The following is a 20,146-nucleotide window of genomic DNA, read 5'->3' as shown; positions in this document are numbered from 1 at the left end:
TAAGAATTGTTATACTTAATCTATAAAGGTAAAAAATTATCTTGCCTCAGAACAACCCTGATTATTAAGGTATAATTGATTGACGCACTGATGGGAAACCTCCAGTTTGCAGTTTAATTTAATTTGTTATGAATATCAAGAGGTAGTATACTCACTGACATCAGGAATTAAAAAACCTCACAATTCTAGTCACTTTAATCCCCTAATCTACTGCCATGTATTCTATATTTACAAGTCTTTCTGCAGAAAAGGATAACAAAATAGTAAAAATTTAAATATGCCATTATTTTAAAAATCAATAGGTTGGGCACAGTGGCTCATGACTGTAATCCTAGCACTTGGGAGGCCAAGGTGGGTGGATCACTTGAGGTCAGGAGTTCGAGACCAGCCTGGCCAACATGGCAAAACTGGCCAGGCAGGTCAACATGGCAAAATTCCATCTCTACTAAAAATACGAAAATTAGCTGGGCATGGTGGCAGGCGCCTATAATCCCAGCCACACAGGAGGCTGAGACAGGAGAATCACCTGAACCCCTAGGAGGCGGAGGTTGCAGTGAGCCGAGATCACGCCACTGCACGCCAGCCTGGGTGACAGAGCAAGGCCCTGTCTCAAAAAAAAAAAAAAAAGGAAGAAAAGAAAAATTAATAACATACTGTATAATCTATAACACAGAATTCTAAGTCAATATCTCAGTCATATATTTCCAATGTACATCGTTACACAAAAATACCAGCGATTACATAGAAGAGTAGGTAATGAAATGTATCAGAAATACCAGTGATTACATAGAAGAGTAGGTAATGATATATATCAGAAATATATCAGAAATACCAGTGATTACATAGAAGAGTAGACAATGAAATGTATCAGAAATATATCTGAAATATATATTTACATATAAATTGATAAGGAATACCTGAGAGTAAGTCCTTATCTATATTATTTCAGAATATTAGCACTTCCTAGTTATAATCATAAAACATTTATTTTAAATAGAGATTTTTTTGCAATGTATAACTGATTCATGAAATTCACTCTCAAAGGACAAAACAAAATAACTAGGTATTTGAATGTGTGTGTTTGAGTAACAGAGAGCAAATTAAAGTAAAATAATTTCTCAATACACTGAAATTGTTATGTTGACTTGCTTTTGAGAAAAAGCCTATTTTATCAATGAAGTTAAGGTAGCACCCTGAAATGTCCTACTAAGAAGAAAGTAACAATTCACTATAAAACTATAGTTGCATAGTATGTTTACATGAAAGTATAAAGAAAGAATGTGTGCAGATGTTTTTCTTGTGAAAGTAGTACATGTTCCTACAATACTTCCCCTATAACATGGTCCAAAGAAGTTAATGTCTCTGGACAATGAGAGAAAGAAAAGGCTCTTAACTATAAATATTTGTCATTTTGAGCATACTTTCACAAAATTCAGTTTTTCTCTAATAACAGCTGAAAGAAAATTTAAAAATACTAGAAACATGCTCCAGACTAAAAGGGATGAATAAATATCATCACCATTTTCAATATACCTCAGAGTATCTTTGCTGCAAACAAAATAATAAAATAAGTGAACCAATATTAAAGCAAGTTACACAGGGTTAGGAATCAGTTCAGCTTCTATGGAATTTCATTTTTCTTATATTTTTAAAATAGTTAAAGGAGGTATTCTTTATAAGAGATAACTAAATAAAAAACTAAACATATTGATAAACCTTAAGTGTCCTGAGTTAATTATTAGAGAATTATATATATTATAGCCTAAAATTCAGTGACATGGAACTAAATGCCAATTCCTGACTTAATATAAGAGAAAAGATTTTTACATGTTCGGAGGAAATATGTTTTTAATTCAGAATGGTTTGAGATGAAAGATGGACATTTCTATATGACTGATGAAATGATACCTTTCACTATAAATCTACACTTTTATTAAACAACTTCACTATCTGTTGTCATAAGAACAAGTCTCTAACAGCTTGTCACTAGAATAACTTCACAGATTTGGTGTCTTATAAAGACATTATTCTCTACATCCAACTTAGAATATTCTCGATACATATTTTTTCGCACTCAACTCTCATTTTAAAAATCTGATGTGGAATTTTAAAAGAATAAACTAGTTCAACCATTGTGGAAAACAGTGTAGCGATTCCTCAAGGATCTAGAACTAGAAATACCATTTGACCCAGTCATCCCACTACTGGGGATATACCCAAAGGATTGTAAGTCATGCTGCTATAAAGACACATGCACACGTATGTTTACTGCGGCATTATTCACAATAGCAAAGACTTGGAATCAACCCAAACGTCCATCAGTGACAGACTGGATTAAGAAAATGTGGCACATATACACCATGGAATACTATGCAGCCATAAAAAAAGGATGAGTTCATGTCCTTTGTAGGGACATGGATGCAGCTGGAAACCATCATTCTCAGCAAACTATCCCAAGAACAGAAAACCAAATTCCGTATGTTCTCACTCATAGGTGGGAATTGAACAATGAGATCACTTGGACACAGGAAGGGGATCATCACACACTGGGTCCTATTGTGGGGGGTGCGGGGGAGGGAGGAGGGATAGCATTAGGAGAGATACCTAATGTAAATGACAAGTTAATGGGTGCAGCACACCAACATGGCACATGTATACAATACACATGTAACAAACCTGCATGTTGTGCACATGTACCCTAGAACTTAAAGTAAAATAAAAAAAAAAAAAGAATATCCAGCCTCAGAAGGAACATTCTCCCTCAAGAACAGTTGTTGAATTAGCTCCTATTTACTGACATGAGAACATGTACACATGTATACATAAACATGCTTACACACACACACACACACACACACATATCCATTGTAAACATTCTCCATTGTTTTACTGGTCCCACTCTAAAGGCATGACATAAATAGAAAGGAAAAGCTGTGTTGTGCAAATTGTGGACGAAGGAAGGAGGGGAGGGGAGGGGAAGTAAGGAATCATTACAGAGAAAAACTTCTGACTAAACCAATATATATGATACACAGTCCTAAGGTGACATAAGGACATAGTAAAAGATCTGTCATAGGGTAAAGGTGAGCTAGACAAGAGAAAAATTTAGAATAAAACAGAAAATAATCATAATATATATTATTAAAAGGAAAAAAAGACCTATATAATAGGACAGTTTTAGTTTTATCATCATATTAGTTTTATACTCTGCAGTACAAAATATCTTTCCTTAAAAAGAGGTTTTCTGTGATTAAACTTCAGGGTTAATTCATCTTACCTTCCACAGAAGGTGCCTGGTCCTGAGCTGAATACAGCATATCCTTGAAAGCCTGTTAGAAAGAAAGAAAAACAATATATGAAATCATGAGTAAGCTTTATACTGAAAGTATCTGAAGCTAAATGGTTCTTTTTCAATATTCAGTGAACACACATAGTTCCCTAAATTGATAAACACTTCAATTAACATTTATAAACTAAAATCCAAACATTATACCTTCACATCAGTCCAGTATTGTCCAATTTTTAGGATGAGGGCTAACTTGTATACTTTAAAATTAAGGAACAGCTGGAAAAGGATGAAAAATCACCTGAGAGATTATAAACTCTCTTGACTAAGAAGAAAACAGAACAAAAGTCCTAGAGAAAAAAACTAGAAGACTGCATAAGAAACTATCAAGAACTGGATACAAGTATCTTTTTAAAATTGTAGTAAGGTATATGTAACATAAAACTCACCATCTTAACCATATTTAAATGTACAGTTCAATAGTGTTAAGTACATTCACACTGTTGTGCAACCATTCTCCAGAACTCTTTTCATCTTCAATACTTTTTTAATGAAATTTTATTTTTTATAGCCGGGAGTGGTGATGCACACCTGTAATCCTAGCTACTCAGGAGGCTGAGGTGGGAGGATCGCTTGAACCCAGGAGGCGGAAGTTGCAGTAAGTCAAGACTGTGCTACCACACCCCAGCCTGGGAGACAGACTGTGCTACCACACGGCAGCCTGGGAGACAGAGACAGAGTGTGCTACCACACCCCAACCTGGGAGACAGGTTAAAATGATGTTCATTTTAACCATCTCAAAAATAAATAAAAAATAAATAAATAAATTTTTTAAGAAATTTTATTTTTAATCCACAAATAATAACTGTACATATGCCTGGGGTACACAGTGACATTTCAATACATATGGTCTATAGTGATCAGATCAGGGTAATTAGGATATCCATCATGTAAAACATCTATAATTTTTGTGTATTGAGAACATTCAATATCCTCCTTCTAGCTATTTGAAACTATATACTACTGTTAACTATAGTCATCCTACAGTGGTACAGAACACTAGAATTTATTCCTATCTAGCTGTGTAATTCTGTATCCTTTAACAAATCTCTTCCTATCCTCCCCCCTCCCCTCTTCCCTTCCCAGCCTCTAGTATCCTCTGCACTACTTTTTATTTCTATGAGATCAACTATTCTTAGGTTCACATATGAGTGAGAACATGTGGTGTTTAACTTTCTGTTCCTGGCTTATTTCATTTAACCTAATGTCTTCTAGTTCCATTCATGTTGTCACAAATAATAGAATTGCATTCTTTTTATACTGAATAATGTTCCTTTGTGTATATACACCACATCTTCAGCCATTCATCTGTTGTTGGACACTTAGGTTGATTCCCTATCTTGGCTATTGGCTAGTGTTGCAATAAGCATGGGGTACAGATTTCTCTTTGGTTTACTGACTTCCTTTCCTTTGAATAAATGCCCAGTAGTGGCATTGCTGAATCATACCGTATTAATAGTTCTATTTGTGCTGGACACAGTGCTCACACGCCTGCAATCCCAGCACTTCAGGAGGCCGAGACGGGCAGATCACGAAGTCAAGAGATTGAGATCATCCTGGCCAACACGGTGAAACCTCGTCTCTACTAAAAATACAAAAATTAGCTGGACGTGGTGGCACATGCCTGTAGTCCCAGCTACTCAGGAGGCTGAGGCAGGAGAATTGCTCAAACCCGGGAGGCAGAGGTTGCAGTGACCCGAGATCACACCATTGCAACCACTGCACTCCAGCCTGGCAACAGAGCGAGACTCCGTCTAAAAAAAAAAAAAAAAAAGTTATATTTGTAGTTATTTGAGGAATCTCCATACTGTTCTCCATAGCAGCTGTACTAGTTTACATTCCTACCAACAGAGTATAAAACTTATTTTTTTCTCTGCATCCTTACTAGCATTTTTATTGCTTTTTTGTTTTGTTTTGTTTTTTGTCGTTTTGATAACAGCCTAACTGGGGTGAGATGATACCTCACTGTGGTTATGATTTGCATTTCTTTGATGAAGAGTGATGTTAAGCATTTTCTTCATTTATTTGTTAGCCACTTGTACATCTTCTTTTGAGAAATGTCTGCTCAGATCACTTGCCCATTTTTAAATCAATTTTTTTTTTTTTTTTGCTGTTAAGATGTCTGAATTCCTTGTATATTCCAGATATTAATCCCCTGTAGTGTGAGTAGTGTGCAAATATTTTCTCTTATTTTATAGGTTATTTTTTCACTCTGTTGTTTCCTTTGCTGTCCAGGAGCTTTGCAGTTTGACATAAACCCATTTTTGTTTTTGTTTTTGTTGCCTGTGATTTTAAGCTCTTACTCATGAAATCTTTTCCCAGACCAATGTCCTAAAGCATTTTTCAGTGGTGATCTGGAAAGTCTTCCCTAAGGTTTAGGACTATAAAGATAGTATCGGTTTATAATTTGCCTTTTTTCCCCCCCAAAACCACATTCTAGATTAGCTAACAACTGTATTTAGGTAATTTGGATGGCTGCAGTTTAATCTCTCAATAAGTCATTGGGGAACAGGAATGAGAAATATTTCTCTATATCTATCAAAATGGTAAAATCAATTCAGTGGATGAGGATATCCACAGTTTCAAAGCTTCAAATACCATCTAAACACTGGTGATGCCCATATTAGCCTACAGCAGGATTCCTCAAACATAGTAATATTAGCATTTTGGGCCAGATAATTCTTTGTTGCGGGGGCTGCTCTGTGCATTACAGAATTTTTAGTAGCCTTCCTGACATCCAGAGACCCATTAGATAACAGTACCAATCCCCACCCTCCAGCTGTGAAAACTAAACATTGCCGAATGTCCCTTGAAGTCAAAAACGTCCTTCCCCAGAACCAGCACAAATATTCAAGCATATAAATACCAAAAAGGAAGAAGTAAACTTCCAGAGTAACCCACTCTTTCAAAGAAAAGAATACAGGTACTCAAGTCCAGTAAATTACATTCTTCCCAACTGAATTTACTATTTGCTCTATTGGTGGCCAAACTGTGAGATCCATGACTGACCAGGCCTAATAATATACAGTAAAAAAATTTCCAATGAAACAAGAGAAACTAAAAATTTTAAATCAATGTATTTTTGTTCATTTTAACCAAAGTTTTATTGAAATACTGGATGTACAAAAACGGAAAACGATGTATGTACAAAATTTTTTAATGTCACGTATACTTAAATCCAAAAAATATTCAGTAATATGCACTACTTATACAGAATCTGAAGCAATACAAAAATGCAATTGAGGTATAATAAAAATTAATATTTGGTCTTTGTGTCCAGTACCTGGCACAGAGCTCCAAAAACCTTTGGAATGTACTGTCTTTTATATACTAATGAGATAGCTCAATGGGAGGAAGTCGGACAATGGGTCCTAGATGCTTCATGGTGGCTGGTCACCAAAAAAAATCAAGTGATTAGAGGATTAGAACTTTCAGCCCCACCTCCAGACCTCTGAAGAATGGAGAAGGGTTGAAGATTGAGCTCAATCACTAATAGAAAAGGATTTAATCAACTGTGCCTGTGTAATGAAACCATCATAAAAACCCTTAAACATCAAGGTTCAGAGAGCTTCCAAGTTAGCGAACACATGAATGTGCAGGCTGTGTGCCATCCCCATCCTAACATCTTGCACTGTGCATCTCTCCATTAGGCTGTTTTTAAGTTGTATCCTCTATAATAAATCTGTAATGGTAAGTACAGTGCTTTCCTAAGTACTGTGGGTAGTTCTAGCAAATTATCAAACCTGGAGGTGGGAATCATGGGAATCCTCAAATTTGCAGAGGCAGGAAGAAACTGAAAACACCTTTGCAAAAACTGTAACTTAGAAAATTGTTACAGTGCAAGAGATCTGACCTAACCAACTCCACCTTGCTTCTAACCTCCCAACTGTCCTTGTTCATTCCAGGGCATAGGCCAAACTAACTTTGGGAGGAACATAGTTTAGAGTTCTACTTTGAAACAAAGACGATATTAACCCTTTCCCAAAACAAACTACCTTCCTGCCTGGAGACTAGACTGTCTTTGTAGTACTAACTAGTCAAAAGATTAGAAATTATGGTTTAGAAATCATGCAGCTGGAGGTTGCAAGATTCTGAACCTCCTCAAATTGCTCTTGGGGATAACATCACTATTACAAAACTAAGATCACTGCCTGAGATACACTGCAGACCCTGTCCTCTGAGCTGGTACCACCCAGATCAATAAACTAGCTCATTTGGTACTGTGGTCCCCACTCAGGAACTGACTCAGCACCAAGAGGACAGCTTTGACTTTCTATGATTTCATCTCCAACCCAACCGATCAGCACTCATGACTCACTGACCCACTACCTACCAAATTATCCTTATAAACTGTAATCCCTGAATTTTCAGGGAGACTGATTTTAGAAATAATAAAACTCTGGTCTCCCGTGTAGCCAGTTTTATGTGAATTAAACTCTTTCACTATTGCAATTCCCCTATCTTAACAAATTGGCTCTGTCTAGGCAGTGGGCAAGGAGAAACAGTTGGGTGGTTACCAAATGTGGTTAGCCTGGGCATCCCATTTGCAGCTAGCATCTTAAGCAGGGGCAGTCTTATGAAATGTAGCCCTTAAGCTGTGGGGTCTGTACTACCTCCAGGTAATCAGTGTCAGAATGAACTCAACTGTTGGACACCTAGCTAATGTTAGAAATTTGGTTTCTGGTGTCACAAAAAAGATAACACATTTGGTCCCAGAAGTGGTGTCATCAAACATCATACTATTCTGTTAAAACCAGAACCCCACCCCCACCCACAAACAAAAAACACCACACCACAGATTAACCCTGTGGGGAAACCTTTATTAATGGACCACATCTTTTCTTGTATTTATTCATTTTTTTTACTTTCAATATGTGAACTTTATGGTACATGAATTATAACTCAAAGCAGTTATTTTCTTTAAAACGTGACACAGGAAAAAAATGTTTCATTTTTAATAAAATAGTTGCTAAGGTCCACAATTAGATTCTGAGTTATTGTTGTTATTATTATTATTATACTTTGAGTTCTAGGGTACATGGGCACAATGTGCAGGTTTGCTATGTATGTATACTTGTGCCATGTTGGTGTGCTGCACCCATTAACTCGTCATTTACATTAGGTATATCTCCTAATGCTATCCCTAACCCCTTCCCCCACCCCACGGACAGGCCCAAGTGTGTGATGTTCCCCTTCCTGTGTCCAAGTGTTCTCATTGTTCAATTCCCACCTATGAGTGAGAACATGCAGTGTTTAGTTTTCTGTCCTTGCGATAGTTCGCTGAGAATGTTGGTTTCCAGCTTCATCCATGTCCCTACAAAGGACGTGAACTCATCATTTTTTATGGCTGCATAGTATTCCATGGTGCATATGTGCCACATTTTCTTAATTCAGTCTATCATTGATGGGCATGTGGGTTGGTTTCAAGTCTTTGCTATTGTGAATAGTGCCACAGTAAATATATGTGTGCATGTGTCTTTATAGCAGCATGACTTATAATCCTTTGGGTATATCCTCAGTAATGGGATGGCTGGGTCAAATGGTATTTCTAGTTCTAGATCTTGAGGAATTGTCGCACTGTCATCCACAATGGTTGAACTAGTTTACAGTCCCACCAACAGTGTAAAAGTGTTTCTATTTCTCCACATCCTCTCCAGCACCTGTTGTTTCCTGACTTTTTAATGATCACCATTCTAACTGGTGTGAGATGGTATCTCATTGTGGTTTTGATTTGCATTTCTCTGATGGCCAGTGATAATGAGCATTTTTTCATGTGTCTGTTGGCTGCATAAATGTCTTCTTTTGAGAAGCGTCTGTTCATATCTTTTGCCCACTTTTTGATGGAGTTTTTTTTTTTTTCTTGTAAATTTGTTTAAGTTCTTTGTAGACTCTGGATATTAGCGCTTTGTCAGATGCGTAGATTATAAAAATATTCTCCCACTCTGTAGGTTGCCTGTTCACTCTGATGGTAGTTTCTTTTGCTGTGCAGAAGCTCTTTAGTTTAATAGGTCCCATTTGTCAATTTTGGCTTTTGTTCTCATTGCTTTTGGTGTTTTAGACATGAAGTCCTTGCCCATGCCTATGTCCTGAATGATATTGCCTAGGTTTTCTTCTAGGGTTTGTATGGTTTTAGGTCTAACATTTAAGTTTCTAATCCATCTTGAATTAATTTTTGTATAAGGTGTAAGGAAGGGATAAAGTTTCAGCTTTCTACAAATGGCTAGCCAGTTTTCCCAGCACCATTTATTAAATAAGGAATCCTTTCCCCATTTCTTGTTTTTGTCAGGTTTGTCAAAGATCAGATGGTTGTAGATGTGTGGTATTATTTCTGAGGGCTCTGTTCTGTTCCATTGGTCTATATCTCTGTTTTGGTACCAGTACCATGCTGTTTTGGTTACTGTAGCCTTGTAGTATAGTTTGAAGTCAGGTACCATGATGCCTCCACCTTTGTTCTTTTGGCTTAGGATTGTCTTAGCAATGAGGGTTCTTTTTTGGTTCCATATGAACTTTAAAGCAGTTTTTTCCAATTCTGTGAAGAAAGTCATTGGTAGCTTGATGGGGATGACATTGAATCTATAAATTACCTTGGGCAGTATGGTCATTTTCACAATACTGATTCTTCCTATCCATGAGCATGGAATGTTCTTCCATTTGTTTGTCTCCTCTTTTACTTCGTTGAGCAGTGGTTTGTAGTTCTCCTTAAAGAGGTCCTTCACATCCCTTGTAAGTTGGATTCCTAGGTATTTTATTCTCTTTGAAGCAATTGTGAATGGGAGTTCACTCATGATTTGGCTCTCTGTCTGTTATTGGTGTGTAGGTATGCTTGTAATTTTTGCACATTGATTTTGTATCCTGAGACTTTGCTGAAGTTGCTTATCAGGTTAAGGAGATTTTGGACTGAGATGATGGGGTTTTCTAAATATACAATCATGTCATCTGCAAACAGGGACAATTTGACTTCCTCTTTTCCTATTCGAATACCCTTTACTTTTTTCTCCTGCCTGATTGCCCTGGCCAGAACTTCCAACACTATGTTGAATAGGAGTGGTGAGAGAGGGCATCCCTGCCTTCAAAGGGAATGCTTCCAGTTTTTGCCCATTCAGTATGATATTGGCTGTGGGTTTGTCATAAATAGCTCTTATTATTTTGAGATACATTCCATCAATACTGAATTTATTGAGAGTTTTTAGCATGAAGCGCTGTTCAATTTTGTCGAAGGTGTTTTCTGCATCTATTGAGATAATCATGTGGTTTTTGTTTTTGGTTCTGTTTATATGATGGATTACGTTTATTGATTTGCATATGTTGAACCAGCCTTGCATCCCAGGGATGAAGCCCACTTGATCGTGGTGGATAAGCTTTTTGATGTGCTGCTGGATTCGGTTTGCCTGTATTTTACTGAGGATTTTTGCATCAATGTTGATGAGGGATATTGGTCTAAAATTCTCTTTTTTTGTTGTGTCTCTGCCAGGCTTTGGTATCAGGATGATGCTGGCCTCACAAAATGAGTTAGGGAGGATTCTCTCTTTTTCTATTGATTGGAATAGTTTCAGAAGGAATGGTACCAGCTCCTCCTTGTACCTCTGGTAGAATTTGGCTGTGAATCTGTCTGGTCCTGGACTTTTTTTGGTTGGTAGGCTATTATTAGTGCCTCAACTTCAGAGCCTGTTATTGGTCTACTCAGGGATTCAACTTCTTCCTGGTCTAGTCTTGGGAGGGTGTATTGACCACATCTTTTCTAAGATTACATTACATTTTCTAAGATCACATTCTTAAACATGTTATTAATTCAACATACAAACATGTTTAAGAATACCCTGTAAATATGAGGCTGAATATGACAAAATTATGAAATTTCTTAAAATATATATATACTCAGTATTTTCTTTATAATTTCATGTGTCTCAGGGAACATTAACTAACTGCCAGACTAAAATAAGAGGTTAGTCAAGAAGAGCTTATCAAACATCAGAAAGTCTTTTGTACCCACATTAGAATTTGATTATTAAAGTCCTCTACAAGTATAGAGTGGTGGTAATATTTTGGTTCTTCAATAGGATATTTCCAGAAGGTCAATGAACAAAAGACTGCTAAAATCAGAGTAAATCTCCAGAAGTTAAAAACAAAAAAGTACTAGAAAAATGTAAGGAGAAAGGAACAAATTGATCCTGCCAGAGAATAGTTACAGAAATAAATCCATTATGGGAACAAATAATATCAGAGATTCAAATGTTTGAATGAAGTTCTTCCACTTCTTGGGTATACTAGGAATGTGTAGCAAAATTAAATAATGCTATCAGGAACCAAATACATCACCAGTGACTTGCAATGACTTGTACACAGTAGGCGCTCAATAAATATTGAATTCAAAAGCATTCCGTCTCTGGAGAAATTACTTCAAAGATGATTAACAAAGCACATTAAGTAGAATCTCTGACATGTAATACACATAAACTTAATTTGCAAAAGGAAACCTTTCCAAATTAAATTCTGAAGATAATGAATTTGAATTTTATAAGGAGAAAAATGACGATAGTCTTCATTCTGATTATAAAACTGAATCAAAGTTTTGTTTAAGTCAAGACAAATCTCACTGAAATCATAGGGAACTCTTTTTGCTTCTTACTACTTTGTGTTCATCTGATTAAGAGGCCCTATATTTTTGGTAATAATGATCTCTAAAAGAATTCCATAAGTAAGATAACATTCTAGGCCTGTGATAAGAGAATAGTCCCCAGTTAGAAACAAGGGGGGAAACAAACCCTCTAAAGTATTGTCTATATTATTACCTATGGACCGTTTGTCTATGAGTCACCCGAACCACATGCCTGGGTTGGGAGCAATACATCCAAGTCACAAAACAACAAATTAAAACAGTTTCCTCAACTCATGTTTACGGAAATCCAGCACTTTATATAAAACTCTGAATTTGTACAGTAAATAAATCAATATGTATTCATATGCATTACATGAGGTCTTTGATTTCCAAAGGATTAAAAGCAACCCTTTGCATCAGAATCCCTACTCTAATTTCTGCTATTTCTGTTATAATTGTGAAAGGAAAATAAAAACTTGTGACCCCAATTCACTATGCCAAAAGAAAAAAATTAAGCTGAAAGCTAAGTAATGCAAGAAAAGGCCTTTTCTTTTGCTCTTTGGCAGATAGCTACAGATAAAAGGTTAAATATCTCCAGAGGTAGCTACTCTATGTTCTCCTTATCTTGTGTAAAGTGCTGCTTCACTGAGCATGAGACTAATACATAATTGACTATTGCCCTGTCTGCTCCTTTTCTCTTGCCACATGGGGATTACCATACCCTCCCTCTTTCTCCTCCAGTCCATTTTTTCCCTTTAAATATTGAAGCCCTCAGAATTATCTTTGGAGAAAGGCACAGACCACAGTTTCTGTGATTCTGTGTTTATTTCTTCCAGGCATGTCTTCAACTTGGTAAAATAAACTTCTAAATTGGTTAAGACATGTCTCAGATACTGTTTGGTTTATAAAATGTTATTAAAATATATATAAACATAAACCAGGACAAACTCCTAGTACTCATAACAACTCATATAACAGTAAAATCTTACAAACTGAATCCAAAGATAACCACAAACCAGTAATATTCAACCAACAATATTACCATGACAGGAAAAAAGATGGTGTTTTGCTAAAACAAAATCTCAAATTGTAACATGAATGTGGTGTTGACTGCCAACATACACGTTCTTTTGAGCTTGGAATGGCTATATTACTGTGTCAAATGTGATGTAATTCTACAAGTACTTGTCTTTACAGTGAGGCAACATAACAGAATGGCTGGGAACTATGATGTCAGATAATGTCTATGAAAATTAACTCTTAGCCAGGCATGGTGGTATGTATTTGAAGGCCCAGCTTCTAAGGAGGCTGAGGCAGGACCACTTGAGTCTGGGAGTTCAAGTCTGGCCTGCACAACATAGCAAAACCCTGTCTCTTTGGAAAAAAAAAAAAAAAAAAGTTGGCTGGGTGCAGTGGCTCACGCCCGTAATCCAAGCACTTTTGGAGGCCAAGGCGGGTGGGTCACCTGAGGTCAGGAGTTCAAGACCAGTCTGGCCAACATGGTGAAACCTCGTCTCTACTAAAAATACAAAAATCTGCCTCTGCCAGGGTGGCGGGCGCCTATAATCTCAGCTACTCGGGAGGCTGAGGCAGCAGAATCACTTGAACCTGGGAGGCGATGGTTGTGGTGAGCTGAGATCGTGCCACTGCACTCCAACCTGAGCAACAGAGCGAGACTCCATCTCAAAAACAAAAACAAACAACAACAACAACAAAAATTGTGTAACCTTAGGAAAATTAACTTCTCTGTACTTTAGCACCCTCATCTACAAAACAGGAACAGTGATGGCACATACCACACAAGTCTTTAATGACGACTATCATAAAAACTCTTAAAACAATACTAAGTTTGATTCATGATGATACATGAAGAACACTTACAACAGTGCCAAGAACGTGGATGATGCTCAAAATGTTAGCTAATAGAATATGAACTACCACAAAACTTACATCACAATGTTGTGACATTATTTGACCCTGTAGTGTCCACAAATGCATCATTTATGCATGAGGTATGTCTCAGTTCTTTTAAGCTGATCACAAAGAAGTACGGTTCTATCTGGAACCAATAGCAAAACAAGCATACACAAGGGCACTGCAATCTACTGGTATCACTGGTTTATTAAATGGTCCCCTAGATCAGTGGTCCCCAACCCTTTTGGCTCCAGGGACTGGTTTCATGGAAGACAATTTTTCCAAAGACTGGGTTGGCAGGGGAAATGAAACTGTTCCACTTCAGATAATTAGTTAGATTCTCATAAAAAGTGCACAATCTAGATCCCTTGCGTGCACAGTTCACAATAGGTGTCACGCTCCTATGAGAATCTAATGCTGTTGCTGATGTGACAGGAGGCAGACCTCAGGCAGTAATACACGCTGCTTATCTCCTGCTGTGTGGCTCAGTTCCTAACAGGCCATGGACCAGTACTGATCTGCAGCCTGGGGGTCGCAGACCCCTGATCTAGATGATATAAAATATGTTCCTACTTTATTTTTAGATGATTGCTGATGTGAACACACAGTATCTTTCATTCTCATAGGAAACCTACAGACTCCAAAGAAAATATATGCAGATCCCAGTTTGAGTATGATTTTAATAATAATGTATCCTAATTATATTATTCAATCTAAAAAATTATTTAAATTTTGTACGATATATTTTTTGTACAAATAGGGTTTAGTTAAAAGTTAACATGTATATTCAATGAGAACAAATTTCTTATGTTGTTCATTTTTAATAATTCACATTAGATCATCTCTAATCTCCTTTCCAAGGCACAAATGCATTTCACAGACCATTTAAAGGAGATCCGAAGCTAGAAAAACTCCTATTTCCTATCAGCTAACCATTGCCTCATACACAACATACTATAAATATTATGACAATCCTCAACAAAATGTCTATTGTTATGTTGCTCTCATTCGCTTCAACAGTCATTCAAAGTTAGCACTTTACAATCTACTGGATTAATAAACAATAAAATAAATAAAGACAAGCATATTAAGAGAAAGGGCAAGGAATATTTGTTCACATAAACCTTAAAGGAGTCATAATCCCTGTTAATAATGTTTCACAACTGAATAAAATTACATCAGATACTTTTTTATTTGAACAACCTTTCCAAATGGAAACCTTGAAAAATAAAATTTGAATATATTATTTTAAATATGTGCATTATGTGCTCATCTACAATACCCTAGAAATATTCCCCAATTATCTTTTTCAGTTTCCACTTCCTCTTTTTGTATTCTCTTTTTAAGTTACTTCACCCGAAATACTGGGTGAATAATGTACAAGTCAATTACATCTAATATGGTTTGCCTCATCATCTAAAAATTAGAAATGTTTTCCTAATACTAAACAGGACAGTTTTGTAAATCAAATTATAAACCTCAAAAGAAGACATCTAGCATTCCCATGTGTACTGTACAAAGAATCAACATACTAAATAATCTTCATTTCTATCCCAAAATATGAATAAACTTACTTAGCTTTGGTTCTGATGATAGAAATAATCAGCAAAGCCAAGAAAAACTCTTACACAAATTATCATATTAAAATTTAACATTAATATACTCTAGTACATACTTAACAAGCCAAAGCCTAGAGTATGTAAGCATTAAGCCTGACTCATTTTCATGGAATTCAAAAGAACCCAGTCAGTAAATGGCAATTCAATATGGAGAAGTTGTTACGACACTAAAATTTTATTGAATTGATTAAACTAAATGTATATTAAATATATGAGATACATGTAATTTCTAATAGGAGGAATTAATTTGGAATATGTCATGTTATATTCACACTTACAAATTTTTGCACTAATATTCCCTGACATCTACTGACATGGCTTTTATTCTTTCCATGTGGGTATCTCCTGAATCTAGATCCTTGGCCACATGTCTGATAACACAAACTCAGAATGTCCAAAATTCAATTCATTTTATTCTCAAGGCTTTATTTCTGTTAATGTCATCACCAGTATCTAAATCACACAGATGAATAATCTCAGTCAAAACAGTCTTACTCATTCAACAAATATTTAAGAATATATTGGCTAGATGTGGTGGCTCACACCTATAATACCAGCAAAACCCTGTCTCTTTAAAAAAAAAAAAAGGAAAAAAAAGTTGGCTACGTGTGGTGACTCCCACCTGTAATCCCAGCACTTTGGGAGGCCGAAGCAGGCGAATCACAAGGTCAGGAGTTCAAGAACAGCCTGGCCAACACGGTAAGACCCCCGTCTCTACTAAAAATACAAAAATTAGCTGGGCATGGTGCAGACACTTGTAATTCCAGCTACCTGGAAGGCTGAGGCAAGAGAATCATTTGAACCCAGGAGGTGGAGGTTGCAGTGAGCCAAGATCGTGCCATTGCACTCCAGCCTGGGCGACAGGGTGAGACTCCGTCTCAAAAAAAAAAAGAATACATTATGTGCCAGGCACTGTACTACACACTTTGGATACATCATGAGGAAAATAAAAAACACTGCCCTAGTGTAGTTAACATTATTACATTTTCCTTCTTTCCACTCATGCATGTACAGATCTGATACAGTCAATTCCATTGCCACATCCTCTTTTGCCTTCATACTCTCTTATCCTTCTACCTAAACTATTTCAACAGAATTTTAACTGGTTTAACCACCTATGAGTTTTCATCTCTCTCACACATCTTATAAAATGCTGCCAAATCAACCTTTCCAAACCAGCAGCCTGATTCTCCTACCCAAAAACTTGCAAAGATTTCCTCATGGCCACAAAATAAAGTCTATACTCCTCTGCTGGCCTCTAAAACACAGAGAATGGTCCAATCTACCTTTCTAGGCTTATCTTTCAAAATGAAGGAAACCACTTTGATTTTCATAATCTAACCCTCAAAACAAAATAAATTACATATTACTCATTTTAGAGACCTCAGTATTTCTTCTATCTTTGCCTTTTTTTTTTTTTTTTTACTGTTGCCTCCACCTGGAATCCCTTCCCTTTACCCCCATCTTTTAACCCATCTTGTAAATCTTAACCATCCTTCAAGATCCAGGTCAAATTTCCAACATAGTCAAAGTGCTAAAAGAGAAAAGCTATCAACCAAGAATCCTATATTCAGCAAAAATGTCCTTCAAAATTGAGGAAGAAATTAGGACATTCTCAAACAGCCAAAGAAGTATGTTACTACTAGGTTTGCCCTGTAAGAAACAGTTAAGGGAATCCTACAAAATGAAATTAAAGAACACTGGACAGTAACTCAAAGCTGTATAAAGAAATAAAAGATCTCAATAAAGATAAATATACAGGCAGTTATAAAAGCTGGTATTATTGTAACAACAGTTTTTAACTACATTTTTTGTTTTCTACAGGATTTAAGAGTCTAACACATTCAAAAGAATTATTGTTTTAAGTTTCTGGGCACACAGCCTATAAAAATATAATTTTATGACATCTGCACAACTGAAAGTGATGGAGATGGAACCGTAAAGAAGCAGTTTTTGTATGCTATTAAAGTTAAGCTGGTAAAAATTCAAATTACAGTGTTTTAACTATAGGCTGTTAAATGTACTCCTCATCGTAACCACAAAGAAAATATTTATAGTGCATACATAAAAGCAAATGAAAAAGAAATCTAAACATTTCACTACAAAAAAATCAACTAAACACATAAGGAGGAAATGAGGGCCAAAAAATCTACAAAGAATATATAAAATTGGAAAATGACGTAATTACACCTTATCAGTAATTACTTTAGATGTAAATGAATTAAATTCTTCAATAAAAAGCAGAGATTGGCAGAACAGATAAAAACACATGCTCTAACTATAAGCTGTCTACAAGACACTCACTTTAGATCTAAAGACACAAACAAATTGAAAGTGAAAGGATGGAAACAGATACTCTGTACAAATAGTAACAACAAAGATTTTAAGAAAAACCTAAATGACACAAAGGAGAACATCATATTTTTTTAAAGGTTCGTATTTTTTTAAAGGTTCAATACAGCAAGAAAATATAACATTTACAATAGTCACCCCTCATCCAGTTTCACTTTCCGCAGTTTTGTTTACCCATAGTACAGTACATTGAGATATTTTAAGAGAGAGAGACCACATTCACATAACTTTTATCATGGTATATTGTTGTAACGGTTCTATATTATTATTAGTTATTACTGTTAATCTCTTACTGTGCCTGCTTTATAAATTAAACTTCATCACACATATATATGTATGGGAAAAAACATAGTACCTATAGGGTTTGGTACTATCCATGGTTTCAAGTATCCACTGGGGGTCTTGGAACATCCCCCATGGAGAAGCAGGAACTACTGTATAAACATTTATACACAGTGCCTCACATCTGTAATCCCAGCACTTTGGGAGGCCAAGCCAGACGGATCACCTGAGGTCAGGAGTTCAAGACCAGCCTGGCCAACATGGTGAAACTCCATCTCTACTAAATGGTGACGCGTGCCTGTAAATCCCAACTACTCAGGAGACTGAGGTAGGAGAATCGTTTGAACCTGGAAGGCGGAGGTTGCAGTGAGCTGAGACTGTGCCACTGCACTCCAGCCTGGGAGACATAGTGAGACTCCATCTCTAAAAAAAAAAAAAAATTTATACACTAAAGACAGACCATCAGAATATATGGAGCAAAAATTAACAGAATTGAAGAGAGAAAAATAGGTACTTACACAATAATAGCTGGAGACTTCAATATCCCCCGACCAGTAACAGATAAAGTAACCAGACAGCAGACATACATGTAACACTCTATCCAATGAAAACAGCATATACATTCTTTTCAAGTGCATGTGGTACATTTTCCAGGATCGATTATTTGTTAGGCCAGAAATAAAGCCTCAATACATTTTTTTTTTTTTTTTTTTTTGACAGAGTTTCGCTCTTGTTGCCCAGGCTGGAGTACAATGGTGCGATCTCAGCTCTCTGCAACCTCCGCCTCCCTGGTTCAAGCGATTCTCCTGCTTCAGCCTCCCAAGTAGCTGGGATTACAGGCACCTGTCAGCAACCCAGCTAATTTTTACATTTTTAGTAGAGATGGGGTTTCACCATGTTGGCCAAGCTGCTCCTGAACTCCTGACCTCAGGTGATCTACCCACCTCGGCCTCCCAAAGTGTTGGGATTACAGGTGTGAGCCACCACGCTCGGTCTCAATAGACTTTAAAAGAGATAATCATACAAAGAAAGTATTTTCTCTGATCACAACAATATGAAATTAGAAATCAATTAACAGAAATAAAACTTGAAAATTCACAAAATTGTAGAAAGAAAACAACACATACTTCAATAACTCAAAGATCAAAGAAGAAAACACAAGGAAAATTGTAAAATATTTACAGAGGAATGAAAATAAAAACACAACATACCAAAATCTATGAGACACTGTGAAAGCAGAGTTAGGGGCAAATTTATAGCTGTGAATGGATTTCAAATTCAAATCTCAAATGGATTTCAAACCTAACATGACAACTTAAGGAACTAGAAAAAGAAGAACAAACTAAACCCAAGGGTAACAGAGGGAAACAGGCTAGGTGCAGTGGCTCACGCCTGTAATTCCAGTGCTTTGGGAGGCTGAGATAGCAGATCATTTGAGGTCAGGAGTTCAAGACCAGCCTGGCCAACATGGTGAAACCCCGTCTCTACTAAAAACCCACAAATTAGCCAGACATGGTGGCATATGCTTGTAATCCCAACTACTTGGGAGGCTGAGGCAAGCGAATTGCTTGACCCCAGAAGGTGGAGGTTGCAGTTGGCTGAGATCACACCACTGCACTCCAACCTAGGCAACAGAGGCAAGACTCTGTCTCAAAAACAAAAACACTCCTGCCTGGGTGAGGAAGGAAGGAAGGGAGGGAGGAAGGAAGGAAGGAAGGAAGGAAGGAAGGAAGGGAGGGAGGGAGGGAGGGAGGGAGGGAGGGAAGGGGAGGGGAGGGGAGGGAGGGAAGGGAAGGGAGGGAGGGAAGGGAGGGAAGGGAGGGAACGGAGGGAAGGGAGGGAAGGAAGGGAAGGAAGGAAGGAAGGGTACAGGCCAATATCCCTAATGAACATTGGTGGATGGATGGAAGGAAGGAAGGAAGGGTGGGTACAGGCCAATATCCCTAATGAACATTGATGGATGGATGGATGGAAGGATGGAAGGAAGGAAGGAAGGAAGGAAGGAAGGAAGGAAGGAAGGAAGGAAGGAAGGAAGGA

At 37.0% G+C, this 20,146-nt stretch overlaps 1 protein-coding gene across 1 annotated transcript in view; it reads right to left on the bottom strand.

Annotated features, from left to right (window-relative positions):
* XPR1 (xenotropic and polytropic retrovirus receptor 1) overlaps positions 1–20,146 on the bottom strand; it is a 260,416-nt gene that overhangs the window by 213,249 nt on the left and 27,021 nt on the right. The window contains exon 2 of the mRNA XM_023203523.2: positions 3,278–3,329. Within this exon, the coding sequence (XP_023059291.1) occupies positions 3,278–3,329 (52 nt within the window). The remainder of the gene's footprint in view (positions 1–3,277; positions 3,330–20,146) is intronic.

The sequence above is a fragment of the Piliocolobus tephrosceles genome, chromosome 1 (genome assembly GCF_002776525.5).
Source record: "Piliocolobus tephrosceles isolate RC106 chromosome 1, ASM277652v3, whole genome shotgun sequence".
Lineage (NCBI taxonomy): Eukaryota > Metazoa > Chordata > Mammalia > Primates > Cercopithecidae > Piliocolobus > Piliocolobus tephrosceles.
The sequence above is the reverse complement of the archived record's forward strand: the minus strand, read 5'-3'. Positions and strand labels throughout refer to the sequence as shown.